We start from the raw sequence: 12,909 nt of genomic DNA, 5'->3' as shown, positions 1-12,909 counted from the left end.
ATTCTGTTTAATGGTGTTTGACATTATAATGAAGAGTAAACAAATTTTTCCCACCCAAGGTCTGGCTTGTCTTAATGACACTTTTCCATCCAAAAAGTTTTAAAATACCACTTTCCCCCCCAATGTCTATATTCTGTTAATATCTAAAATAAATTTCACTTTTTCAGCCGGCATTCGGTGAGTTACCAGGAGTTAAGGTAAGAGGAATTTTGTAGAGTGGAAGTCGATGGAGTGAATGGTGGTGACTGATTGAATATTTGTAATCAGAATCAGCCGAAAAGCAGTTAAGAATGAGAAACTTTAGCTTTGCGGTGGTTGGCAATCAGCTAGAAGTTAGGTGCTAGAGTGAGAGGGGTTCTGTAGAGAGGAAACCACAGGTTCAAATGGTGGTGACGAAGAGAATTTTTACTATCGGAATCGATTTTGAACAGAGATAGAATATTAATTTTGGGTGGAAAAGTGGTATTTTAAAACTTTTTAGATGGAGAAATATTGAGGCAAACGTTGGGTGGGCAAAAGTCGTTTACTCTATAATTAAATTAAAGAAAAAATTAATGTGTATTTTATAAAGAAAAAGGAGAAAATAAACAAGATCCAATTTTTACGAGAAGTAGCCACATAATCGTTTATCGTGTGGCGCCACTGCAGCGGATTGAGGAATCCCTTAAACCCTTCAACAGAAACGTTTCGTTCTCCTGAAACATCGAAGTAGTTCATTGTTGAAGACCTTCCTTATCCTCGTATGGCTTTTCTCAATTGCTTTTGCAAATTTGGTGCATAACATAACGAATAAACAAAATGAGAGCCAACCCATATCACTCTCACTTGTTATCTTCTACTCAGCTCCAAACCCCCTCTCTCATGGCTCTTCATGGGCTCAAGGTCAGCTTTTTCTCTTTTATTTTGTGAACACATGGGTTTGAGGTTTTCTGGGTTTTTTTTTTTTTTTTTTTTTTTATTCTTTGTTGATGGGAAAATTAGATTCTGGAACATATTTTGAAATCCAGAATAGTGGTTTTACTATCTTAATTGCAGAGATGTCTGATATTTAAACGTAGAATTGTCATTCGCTTTCCAAATTAAGTGAGATGAATTGCGTCAATGAGGTTTTATACATGATATCTTTTTCTAAGGTAGTTTTTTGTTGTTCAATCTGTGACTTCATTTACATAAAGTACTAATGATAATTGCTATTTTCCGGTTGTCCTGCATTGCTATTGTTTTATGTTGGTTAAGATGGAGGGATAAGGTAGAGTTTAGGAGATTTGGGTTTATTAGAATCTAAGAAAGAATAACATCGAATGCAAATTTGGTAACATTAGGGCTAGAATTAGAGCTGGGTGGATGAAATGGACTATTGCTGGATTGTCATATAATTGTTGGATATCGATAAACTGGGAATGAAGGTTTTATGGAAGGACTGCTTCAGTGAAAAGAATTTTTGGTAGTCTAGAAAACAAAAAACATTGTTGCTTTTCATTTTTTACTTCAACAAATACTTATTTCTGTTACATTTATCTGTTGACAAACTTCTTTTCTTATTGTAGCAGGTATCACCACATTTTAAAGCCCATAACTTAAGTTTGAGTGCAAAACTAAATGGAGTCGTGCAGAATGCTAAGCCCAATATATGCTGTGCGATAAATATGGCTTCCGGACAGTCACGTGATCCGGAGAGGTTTAATTTAGGCAGTATCATGATCAAGGCAAGAAAATTATGGGACAGTTCTCCCCAGCCAGTCAAGTCCTTTCCCTGGAACAGAGCACTGGAGAACTTTGTTCAACTCATTCTTGATCTTTTCTTGGCTGTTGTCAAATATTTGATTGTACCTTTGCTGGGTGTTTCCTGTCTCAGTGAGATGTCCTATTGTGCACATGAAAAGAAGTTGTTTTTTGTCCCTGTTCCGCTGCTCATTGGCATGGTTATTGCTGACATCTTAAGAGAAACCACATTGGAAATATCTCCGCTTCTCAAGGTTGAAATATTTTACAAGTTTATCATTTCAGAAATTTAAGACATTAGTTGAGTATATGAGGATGGGTAATCAACATCCTATACCATTTGTTTGAAGAGGCAATATTTTTGTTTTTGTGCTACAGTTCTTGGGCCTATGCTTCGAAGAATAAAGAAAGGGATATAAAATTATAAATACGTTAGTGTGTGTAGGCACTTGTGTGCCTCCATGTATATATTCCTGATTTTAACTAATTGTTTGGCTTGATTTTCAGGATGCAGAAGTTCCTTGGCATCTGATTGCCGTTGCGATATTCTTCACTTTGCTCAAATTGCCAGGTCCTTATTATCCATACTGGGGACGCATATTTATTCCTCACTTTGCCAATGGGGCACTGTTGAGGACTCTGTGGTTTGCATTTTTGTGGTATAGGAAGCCCAAAAAGGCATCAGAAACAAAACAACCCAACACAACACAATGATTCAGTAATCGGTGACCATTCTGAAGCAAATAATCTCTAATTTTATTGGGTAAAATTCTTTTACCTTGTATTTATTGCCCATCCCTTTAGAGAGTGGTATATGCCAATGCCCTTCCGCTAGATAATGTGCTTCTGGTATTGCTATTGGCTGAAATATTGTTTTTGAGGATTTTATGAATTCAATTTTTTTTTTTTTTTTTTTGGTGCATTAGTCATCTTTCTTCTGATGTTCATACAGGTGAGACTATGTTTTACCAATCAAGGAAGGTTATCGGAAACTCGGGCTACTTTCAAGACTTCGAGGCTTTGATTCAGAGAGCAAATGACTTGCACTTTAGATAGTGTTGATTAATGTTAAACTCGTTTGTGACTTCATTAGTTCATTTTATAGATTTTCATACATAAGGCTCTGGAAAGGCCTGGAATTTGTATGATTCAGATTACATTGGAATCAAATACTTTTCATTCACAAGGCTACTCTCTTTTATTCCATCTAATGGTATTTGTATATTACAATTTTGTTTGGCCAAACCTTTGATTAGAAAATTATCATGTTATATAACGTGCGTTGGTATATTAGCTGATCTAACTGTTATACTTAAACTTCTGTCTTTTAAAGAGGAAAATGGGGATTATTTTGAACCCATCTGTGTATCAGTACTACAACTCAATTGGACTTTGTTGAAGCAGCAAACAAGAAACCCAAAAAAATGTTAATGCACTCCCCTTAGTGATTGAACTATTTATCAGTTGAATACATATGAAGCAAATTTATATCCATATAAAAGTGTGAAAGGTTACTGCTGCAAATATGCAGTAATAAACTGCAAAAAGGCTTATTAACTCTTTACACTTGCATTCTACTTACTAATCTTTGGATCAATTGGATGGTCCTCAAACTTGAATCTAATCAAGCAATATTGTCAAAATCCAGCAGAGAGCAAGGCCCTGTCTTTCTTGCCATATCTACATATTATAATATATTAGTTAGGTTGTAACTCAAACAATCATGAATTCTAAAGTTCAACCAATTGAAAGCACAAACAACTCATTTAAAATGAACTAGTCTATGATGATGAGATGACTTTTCTTGGAAGGTTTCTTTTCAGAACTTGGTTCCATTGTAGTTCTCTTCGGTTGTCTGCTTGAACTCTCAATTCTGTCTCGGAACGGTGCCTTCACTTCTTTCCTTTCTCTTTCTCTTTTGTTTGAAGCTCTTTGGAATTGTAGTTCACATTCTTCCCTTTCTGTGTGGTTTTAAGACTTTGGGATTTGTCATTCACATTCTCTCCTTTGTGAGCCGTTTTAAGCTTCTTGGATTTGTGAGATGCAAGGCCTTATCTGTTACTACATTGAGAAAAACAAAACACAATATTTGATATATTCAATCAATTAGTAATTTGAGTTGATGAACTTTATGTTGAATTACACTGAGCATCATTTTGATAACATACCCAAGCTTTCATCATAGGAGTTGAGATGAAGTATACTGGCGGTTCAGAGTACAACAGGGTTCTTCCTTGGCCTTCCCCTAGGCCTTTTAGCAGTTTGAAATCCCTGCAGATTCTTGAGGCATTCTGATGCTAGAGTTCCAATTCTTTCCACTCCATTTGGGTCAAAAATCGTGACACTGAAAAACATTTCCATCATACTGGAAAAACAGAAAATCCTTGATCCTCAAAGGTTACTTCTGACAAATTCCGGCCAACCATCCTCCATAAACACATCGTTTCCAATGTCTTCACTTTAACCGTCCACACCCACCAGAGACAACTCCAAATTGCTGTATCAGATAAGTCTTTTGATATGTACTTCAAGAATTGCCGTGGAAACTTCTTCTGTTGCGAACAAAAGAAAACAAAGATGTTAGCCATGGATTTAGCTCAAAAAAACCACCATAATTAGACGACAAAATGAATCACCATTGGTTCTGGTTCCTCATCACAAATGAGCTTGTAGACACTGGCCTTTGGTCTGTCACAGTGCCAGTGTTTTCTTCCTTCGAGCTTTTCCTGAGAAAAGAGGGGCTTCCTGAATTTCCCGGCGTCCTCTTGAGGGAGGGCTTGAATTGAGCTTGAATCCGAGGGCGGGTGAATTACAAACTCGACAAAGTCTGGAGAACAAAGTGTTTAAAACTCATAAGAAGGCAGTTGAAACTATTTGAAGTGTGTTAGTACAAACTATTGGAAGATAAATGCAGACGTAAATGCATAAATGCATGCACAGACACCTGAAACACTCATTTCCACACACAAAGAGGATGAGGAAATGAGCAGAACTGTGCTAACAATGGAAGCTAAGTTTTCTTTGCAGGCTCGGCCACAGATTCATCAACACATTGTTAATGTGCTTAAAACTGAAATTGCAGAATGCTTTTTGACTTTAGACTAGAAATATTCCTGCAGGTACCAGCTTGGAAACTTTATATGTCCCCCCTAAGGTTTTCTCTCAGCAAGTAAACACCCGTTGTTGTTTGAGAGTTATCTCTCACTCCCTTGGTAAATAACTAAATATATCGACTTCCTTTAGATTTTGCTTAATCATAATAGAACTCTCCTCAACGGAGAAGGTTACGAAACTATCAGGAGGTTAGTGATAATCTTGAATCATAAGGATTGTTTGGGAATTTACACTGAAAGTGAGGGGAATATAAGCAGTAAATGAAGATTCGCATAATCTTTTATTCAAGAAATTTCTACAACCTTATAATAAATAGGAGAGGAAGGACCTACACCTGACCAAAGTTTGCTATAAAGATAAACTGATACCCAAAAGGTTTAGAAAAGACAAACAGATATCTTCTATCATGTGCTATTAGGGATTTTTATTAAAAATGATGAAAAGATTGGAATGCCTTTGGAAGTTTAATATCTTAGTTTTTTATTAATTATATGGCTAATCAACTCATTCAATTACATAAAAAAAAATATACAACCACCGACAATAGTACACTAAATTTGTGCACTGAATAACGTGACAAATTCTGACCGTTGATTAATTTTAACTTATATTAATCAACGGTCAGGATTTTGTCACGTTATTCGGTGCACAAATTCGATACACACCGTCGGTGGTTATGCATTACTCATTACGTAAATACCCACACATTATGTTGAATTACGATTATGCCATCCAGTTATTAGAGTTAGGAAATCACTGGTTTGTCCCTATGAGTTTGTGAAAAATGAGACGGCAAATGACCAATTTGTCCCATGGTAGCAAAATTTCAAAGTGTATAAAGAAAGAGGCAGAATAAAATTGCTCTTGTTTGTTTTTTAATTGGGATACTCACTATTTTACAATTTTACCCACAGGTTAAGGACAAAAACCAATTCAAATGGTTCTGATATCTACAAACCAGTCTTAAGGAAAAAACATGTAACAAAAAGTCGGTTAAGGTTAGCTTAACTAGCGCCAAGTGCCCCAAGGTTAAATAGGTAATACTATGCTTACTTATGAACTTACTAATCATTTTACTCACCTTTGTTAAAATTATATATGTACTTGTCCTATGTTTATGGTACCCGTACTATACTTTATTTTACAAAGGTTAGTAAATGATGTAAGTTCGTGATTAACATATTCTTATTGTTAAATAATGGCTTCAATGGAACCCTTGAAAAAGAAAACACCTCTTACAACAGAAATAGAAAGATGATAATTGAACAAAAGAAGCACTTCACAAAAACGAGAAAAAAAATTGTCCACAACACAAAACTGCCTTACCTACAATTCCAATTGTTCAAGAGCAACCCCTTTAACACAAACACACCTTTGATAATGCACTAATTGATGAAGACTTACCAAATTTTCAAAAAAAAAAAAAATTTTACTGGAAATCAATTCTGCTACAAAACTGGAATGGTCAAAGAGGGTGATGGGAAATAAAAACAATCAATTGTACTGAACTCAAATCATCAGATGAAGAATGAATTGAGCAAGAACTTGACAATATTAGGTTAGGGAACCAAACATGTAATCAAGATATATATACAAAAACTGAGGCAAAATAATTTGGAGATGAAGGTTGGGCTGCATTCAAGAACCTAAAAGTAAATTCATTTATCAGAAAAGAATAGTTTGAGATGGGTGAAGTGCAAAGCACAGGCAAGAAAAATGAGATTAAATGATCAAGTATTTCACATCAAGAGTGAGAAAGGGGGGTGGCTACTTCTTAAATCCCAATCAAATAAACATAGCCCAACAGTGAATGTATACAATCAGTGAAACTTAGCTGCCATGTGAGAGGAAGTGAAGAAAAAAATTAAGTGGCTGCCGGAATCAGCCTCATGGCGGAAAAATACGATTACCTGTGATCTGGCCTTGCACCGCCACGATCTAGCCCAGATCGAGGTGAACACCCCAAGTCGCGCAGATCTAGAGCGTGGTAGCTTCTTTCTGTTCCAAACAAAGATCGAAGCCGCCGAATTTGTTTCCGGTGGCTGTGATATCTTTTTTATGACTTTGATCTACTGAAATTTTTTTTTTTTTTTTTTTTTTTTTTTTAGTTTAATCCAAGAGAGAAGAAGAAAGAGGGAAACAAAGAAATGGAAGAAAAGAGAGACGAAAAAGAGAGGAGGAAGTGAAAAAAAAAAAAAAAAAAAAAAAAAAAAAAAAAAAAAGAGAAGAGAACGGAATACGGAGAAAGTTGTTGTATCAATAACTCCTTGATATGTACTTCAAGAATTGTTGTGGAAACTTTTTGAGTTGATGAACTTTATGTTGAATTACACTGAGCATCATTTTGATAACATACCCAAGCTTTCATCATAGGAGTTTGATGGTATACTGGCGGTTCAGAGTATCAACAGGGTTCTTCCTTGGCCTTCCCCTAGGCCTTTTACCAGTTGAAATCCCTGCAGATTCGAGGCATTCTGATGCTAGATGTTCCAATTCTTTCCACTCCATTTGGTCAAAAATCGTAACACTGAAAAACATTTTTCCATCATAATGGAAAACAGAAATCCTTGATCCCAAAGAGTTACCTCTGACAAATGCCGGCCAACCATCCTCCATAAACACATCGTTTCCGATGATCTTCACTTTAACCGTCCACAACCCACCAGAGACAAACTCAACAGAGTCTGACAGAACAAAGTGTTTAAAACTCAACAAGAAGGCAGTTGAAACTATTTTGAAGTGCATTAGTACAATTATTGGAAGATAAATGCAGAGGTAAATGCCTAGTGCATGCACAGACACCTGAAAACTCATTTCCATTTCCACACACAAAGAGGATGAAGGAAATGAGAAGAAACTGTGCATACTATGGAAGCGTAAGTTTTCTTTGCAGGCTCGGCCACAGATTCATCAACACAAGTTCTTAATGTGCTTAAAACTCTGCAGAATGCTTTTTTACTTTAGACTGGAAATATTCCTGCAGGTACCAGCTTGGAAATTTTACCCCCCTACGGTTTTCTCTCAGCCTAAAAACCCGTATGTTGTTTGAGAGTTATCTCTCATTTCCCCTGGTAAATATTATCGACGGCTATGTTTGGCTTAGTATTTTTATCCATATTCTGGATCCTATTCTCTAAATAATGTTTGGCACATTATTCTAGAAATATTACCCTATTTTTTTAATTACTTTTAGACCCATAAGGTTATTAATTTCACTAAATGCCCCCTGAAAAAAAGTTTAAAAATTAACAAAAACACCCCCATCAACCCAACTTGTCAGATTCTGGCAACCACCGTCCGTGATAGCTGGAATCTGTACAACGGCCTAACTTCCGACCAGAAATGGCCAGAAGTTCACCAATGTGGCCTTTTCCGGCCAGATCCACCATGGATCTGGCCGGAAAAGGCTAGATCTGGCCTTCAACGACGGCCAAAGAAATGGCCGTCGTTGATCGAAAACGACGGCCACATCTTTGGCCGTCGCTAACGGCCAAAGATGACCATCATTTGGCCTTTTCTAGCCGTCGACGTCCATAACAGACCGTAGATTTGGCCTTTTCCGGCCATATCCACCATGGATCTGGCCGAAAAAGGCCATAACGAAGTGTTATAGCACAGATAAGACCGGTCTGTGCTGTAACAAAATTTTCCAGCCAGATTCCAGCGGTGGTGGCCGGAATCTGGCACTGTAGGTGGTGGGGGTGTTTTTGTCATTTTATCTGTTAGGGTCTTTAATTAAATTAGTAAACCTAAGGGTTTTTTTACAAATTTTTAAAATTTACCTCGTAATACTCCCCTATCCAATAACTCAATACTATCCCCAAAATCCTATCCAAAATACTAAACCAAACGCACCCGATACTTCCTTTAAGATTTTGCTTAATCATAATAGAACTCTCGTCGACAGAGAAGGTTAGCGAAACTATCAGGGAGGTTAATGATAATCTTCGAAACATAAGGAGTGTTTGGGAATTTACACTGAAAGTGAGGGGAAAATAAGCAGTAAATGAAGATTTGCATAATCTTTTATTAAAGACATTTCTACAACCTTATAATAAAATAGAAACTCATTCGGTCATTCTTTTAACAAGTAGCGTTAAACAAGGAAGTGGATTTAACGTTATGAAAAATGTTATCCTTACAAAGATTCATACAAAGAGGGCTACAATGTGACATCAGCAAGAAGAAAAAAAAAAACGGAAAAAGAAAAAGAGAGAGAGAGAAATCATGAACATCAAGGGTAAGGATTGTCTTTGTATGCTCCCTTTGTATATGTCTTTGTAAAACTAGTATTGCTCTTAACGTTATTTACATGTTTAAGAACAATAAAACCTATTCAAGGTTTTGATTTCTCACCCACGTTGATGGCTCATTCAATTGACTGTTGAAAACGCTCTCACTTTAAGGATAGAAGTGAACTAATGGAAATCCACACAAAGGCAACACTCCATACACAACCAATTTACTAGAGTGATTTATGTAGTTTGAAGAAGAAAGGAGTTAAAAGAAAAATTTTAGAGAAAAATTTTCTCTCAACCTTTAGCTTGGGGAGCAGTTCAAGGGTTATGGGACATACGGGGAAAGGTGCCCTTTTATAGGCCAATCCTAGTCTCCTCTTTTTAGGATATATTCATCTAATTAAATAGTTAGAAATAACTCCATTTGGTACATTATTTTTATCTATATTCTCAATCCTATTCTTAAAAGATTGTTTGTTTTGTTATTTGAGAAATATTGGTATATTTTTTTAATTACTTTTAAACCCCTTAAGTTTATTGATTTCATTAAATAACCCCAGAAAAAAATTAAAAATTAACAAAAACACTCTCACCCAGGCACCCACCCATACCTGCCAGATTCCTACAACCACTATCGGTGGTAGCCGAAATCTGTCACAACGACCTACAAACGATCAGAAATGGCCAGTAATTCACTCATCTGGCATTTTCCGGCCAGATCCACTGGAAAAGGCCAGATCTGACGGCCAAAGAAATTATTATCGTTGACAGACAACAACGGCCATATCTTTGGCCTTCGCTGATGGCTAGATCTGGACTTTTCCGATCGTCGACGGCCATATCTGGCTGGAAAAGGCCATATCAACGCCCTATCCGCTAGATTCGACCGGTCTACGTCGTAACACCATTTTCCAGCCAGATTTCGGCAGTGGTGGCCAGAATCTGGCACTGTGGGTGGGTGGGTGGGGGTATTTTTGTCATTTTACAAAAAATTTATATATTTGGGTGTTTAGTTAAATTAGCAAACCTAGGGGATTTTTTTGAAAATTTTTAAATTTTACCTCGTAATACTCCCCTATTCAACTACCTAATATTATTTTCAAAATCTTATCCAAAATAATAAAACAAACTGAATGATTTTGGAAGAAATTAATTAACTGGGTATTATGTAATTATTATTTTATTCATCCAATAATAATTATTCAATATTTAAAACATATATATATATATATTATATATATATATTAATATATTATAATATATATAATATATATAATATATATCAAATGATTATTTATTTATTAGAATATATATCGAAAATATATATATTTAAATAAATATTCAATTACTAAATTAAATCCATACTGTTTCGGATCCAGACAACAACATTTCCAGCAAATTTAATTGCTCCGTAAGATTACCAAATAACCTCTTTATCTATAAATGACAAAAATGTCCTTACTCGTTATTTTCTCTAAATTGTCTTTTGAATGTGTGATCCATAGGCTCTTCATCATATCGGCAATGAATAATATCCTGATTAACAACCTATTATTGAGATTCTTAAAAACCCACATCATTAAAAAAAAAAAAAAAAAAAAAAAAAAAAAAAAAAAATCTTATAATAGCATAAAACGCCGTCATAAAGTGCATTTCAAAATAATCGACAATAGAAGAAAGTATCATAATAACTATTTTATTTTTTTTTAAATTGTTTTATTATTTTAATTTCACTTCATGGATAATAAAAATTTTAACACCAATTCACCTAAGAATGTATTTCCGAAATAACAGAAACATTTTCTGTTATTTTTATACTCATAATACCACCAACATCCTTAACCGTTTATAAGACAAGACCACCTAGACTGCCGGTAACCGTTTCCCGCGTCTTATTAGTCCTAGGTTGTTCCCCTGAAACAGTTCTGTTTGATATTCCTAGAATTCATCATAACAATCCAACAAAATCTTCCATTTCACTTTAATTTAATCACCACTAAATCAACCATTAATTTATTTTCTGAAAATTATTGAATCCTTGACTAAACCGATTTGACAAAAGCTTCTCAGAGCATCAATGGAGAAACATTGAAAGCTATTCCATCTGGGGTAACGTTATTTTATTTGACTTAATATGTTTTTTTTCTTTTGGTAATGTTGGTTTTCAACGAATTAAGGGGCTGGTCTTGGCTGAAGAAGATGAAGATGATGTTGAGAGATTTGAAGGTGGTGGTGGTGGTGTGGTGGCGGTGGTGGCGGAGATGATGGATTTTGCAGATGCAGATGATAAAATGTTGTTTTCAGTCCTTGTGAGATGCAAAAGTAAAGGATTTGATGGCTTCACATTGGGGCTAGCGTTTTCAGCAAAAGAATCATTTTTTCTCGACAAACGCAACTTTCACCCTGTGATAGTCGCTCAACTGGTCACTAAACCTGCCCAACTCGCCGTTTCCGGCCAGAGTCGACGAGATTCCCTCCTTACCATCGAGAACCCCACCTTCAATCCGGTATATGTATATAAATACTCAACTTTTTTTTTTTTTTTTTACCTAGGGTGTTCGGGCTAGCTTACACGCACCTTAACTAATCTTCCGACTCTGAGCAAAGCTTCCGAAATAGGGCAAACCCTGTGTTTCGTGGCTAAGAATATTAGCGACCGTTCTTATGATTCGAACCTGAGACCATAGGGGAAGCAAGTTATACATACTCCACTTTGTTTCCAATCTGAGTGAAATACATGAAATTTCACCAGGGCATATTACAATTACAATATGTTTTGTCTTTTCAGAATTTGGCAGGCGGGTTCGTGGTGGCATTTGCCGGAAGAAAGTATGCAGCAAGATCAGTTCCACAGATGATTTCCGACAATGATAACACAGTTACTACTTTAACATTGGTAAAACTCATCAAACATTAAATGTAAATAATTCTTTTCTTGATTTTCTCCTCCAGGAAATAATTTTATTGTATTGTATTGTATTGATTTCTGCAGGTCCTGGAATTCCATGAGGGTACTCTGCAGAACTTGCATTGGAAAAGCTTCGGCTGCGATTCGTGCGGCGGAGATGCCGGTGTCTGCCTCAACAACACGGTGTGTGCAGTACCGAATACCAAGTGCAAAAATTTGGGGGCATCGGCGGATTGCAACCTCAGCATACAGTTGACGTTTTCGGGCACCGATGAAAGTAGAGAAGTGCTGAATTCATGGTATGAAGTGGAAAATCTTCGTAAATTTTCTTTGTTTGATTTGTATGCCAATGTCCGTGATGCCATGCCCGGCATGCCAAACTGAAAAGCGCTTTTTTTTTTTTTTTTTTCCCTATATATATATAGGCAGACTAGAGTTCAGTATCTGTACTTCTCCAACACTGCCTAGATTTCTGAATTAAAACTCCATAACTACTGTAATTCTGAGCTAATTTTGATCATAATTTACAACCTCTTCTCACAACCTTAATGTGACAACTCGCAAATTGACAGACGAGACTCATAGCAAACATGCAAAACCCATTTATAAACTGATTAATCGCGAGTTGTCACGTCAAGATTATAAGAGAGTTTGTGGAAAGAGATTATGACGTAGTATTACTCTTTGATCATTCTCTTTGTCAATTTCATTGTGGAGTTTACAGTATTACAAGAATAGAGTTCAAATACGGAAGAAAAAGCTGAGCAAATAATTGTTTCTTCACTTTCATTTTGTTCATTCAATCGGCTGAACATAAAATATTTAATGTGCCCTTATGTTATAACCTATCTTAAATCAAAGAAAATCTCAAACTACTTGGCCATAATGAACAACGACCACCTTATGATTATCGATTGAAATCACGAT

The 12,909-nt window shown here is 35.9% G+C and overlaps 1 protein-coding gene and 1 long non-coding RNA gene across 3 annotated transcripts; both read left to right on the top strand.

The window, feature by feature from the left end:
- The first annotated feature begins 733 nt into the window (after nt 1–733).
- Nucleotides 734–2,908, top strand: LOC116107353. 2 transcript variants are annotated; one of them, XM_031393636.1, is made up of 4 exons: nt 734–882; nt 1,551–1,976; nt 2,230–2,485; nt 2,675–2,908. In XM_031393636.1, the coding sequence occupies exons 1-3, from the start codon at nt 799–801 to the stop codon at nt 2,434–2,436; spliced, it is 717 nt and encodes a 238-aa protein (XP_031249496.1). In that variant the 5' UTR covers nt 734–798; the 3' UTR covers nt 2,437–2,485; nt 2,675–2,908. The 2 variants fall into 2 exon arrangements, with proteins under 2 accessions (XP_031249496.1, XP_031249495.1); XM_031393635.1 differs by having other exon boundaries at nt 1,548–1,976.
- An 8,638-nt stretch (nt 2,909–11,546) lies between these two features.
- Nucleotides 11,547–12,171, top strand: LOC116107281. Its single transcript, XR_004124440.1, has 3 exons — nt 11,547–11,581; nt 11,863–11,970; nt 12,067–12,171. It is a non-coding gene; the product is annotated as an uncharacterized LOC116107281 (long non-coding RNA).
- Nucleotides 12,172–12,909: the final 738 nt, after the last annotated feature.

This window comes from Pistacia vera, unplaced genomic scaffold (genome assembly GCF_008641045.1).
Source record: "Pistacia vera cultivar Batoury unplaced genomic scaffold, PisVer_v2 Contig531, whole genome shotgun sequence".
NCBI classification, from domain to species: domain Eukaryota; kingdom Viridiplantae; phylum Streptophyta; class Magnoliopsida; order Sapindales; family Anacardiaceae; genus Pistacia; species Pistacia vera.
Note: the sequence above shows the minus strand (reverse complement) of the source record. Positions and strands in the feature narration are given on the sequence as shown.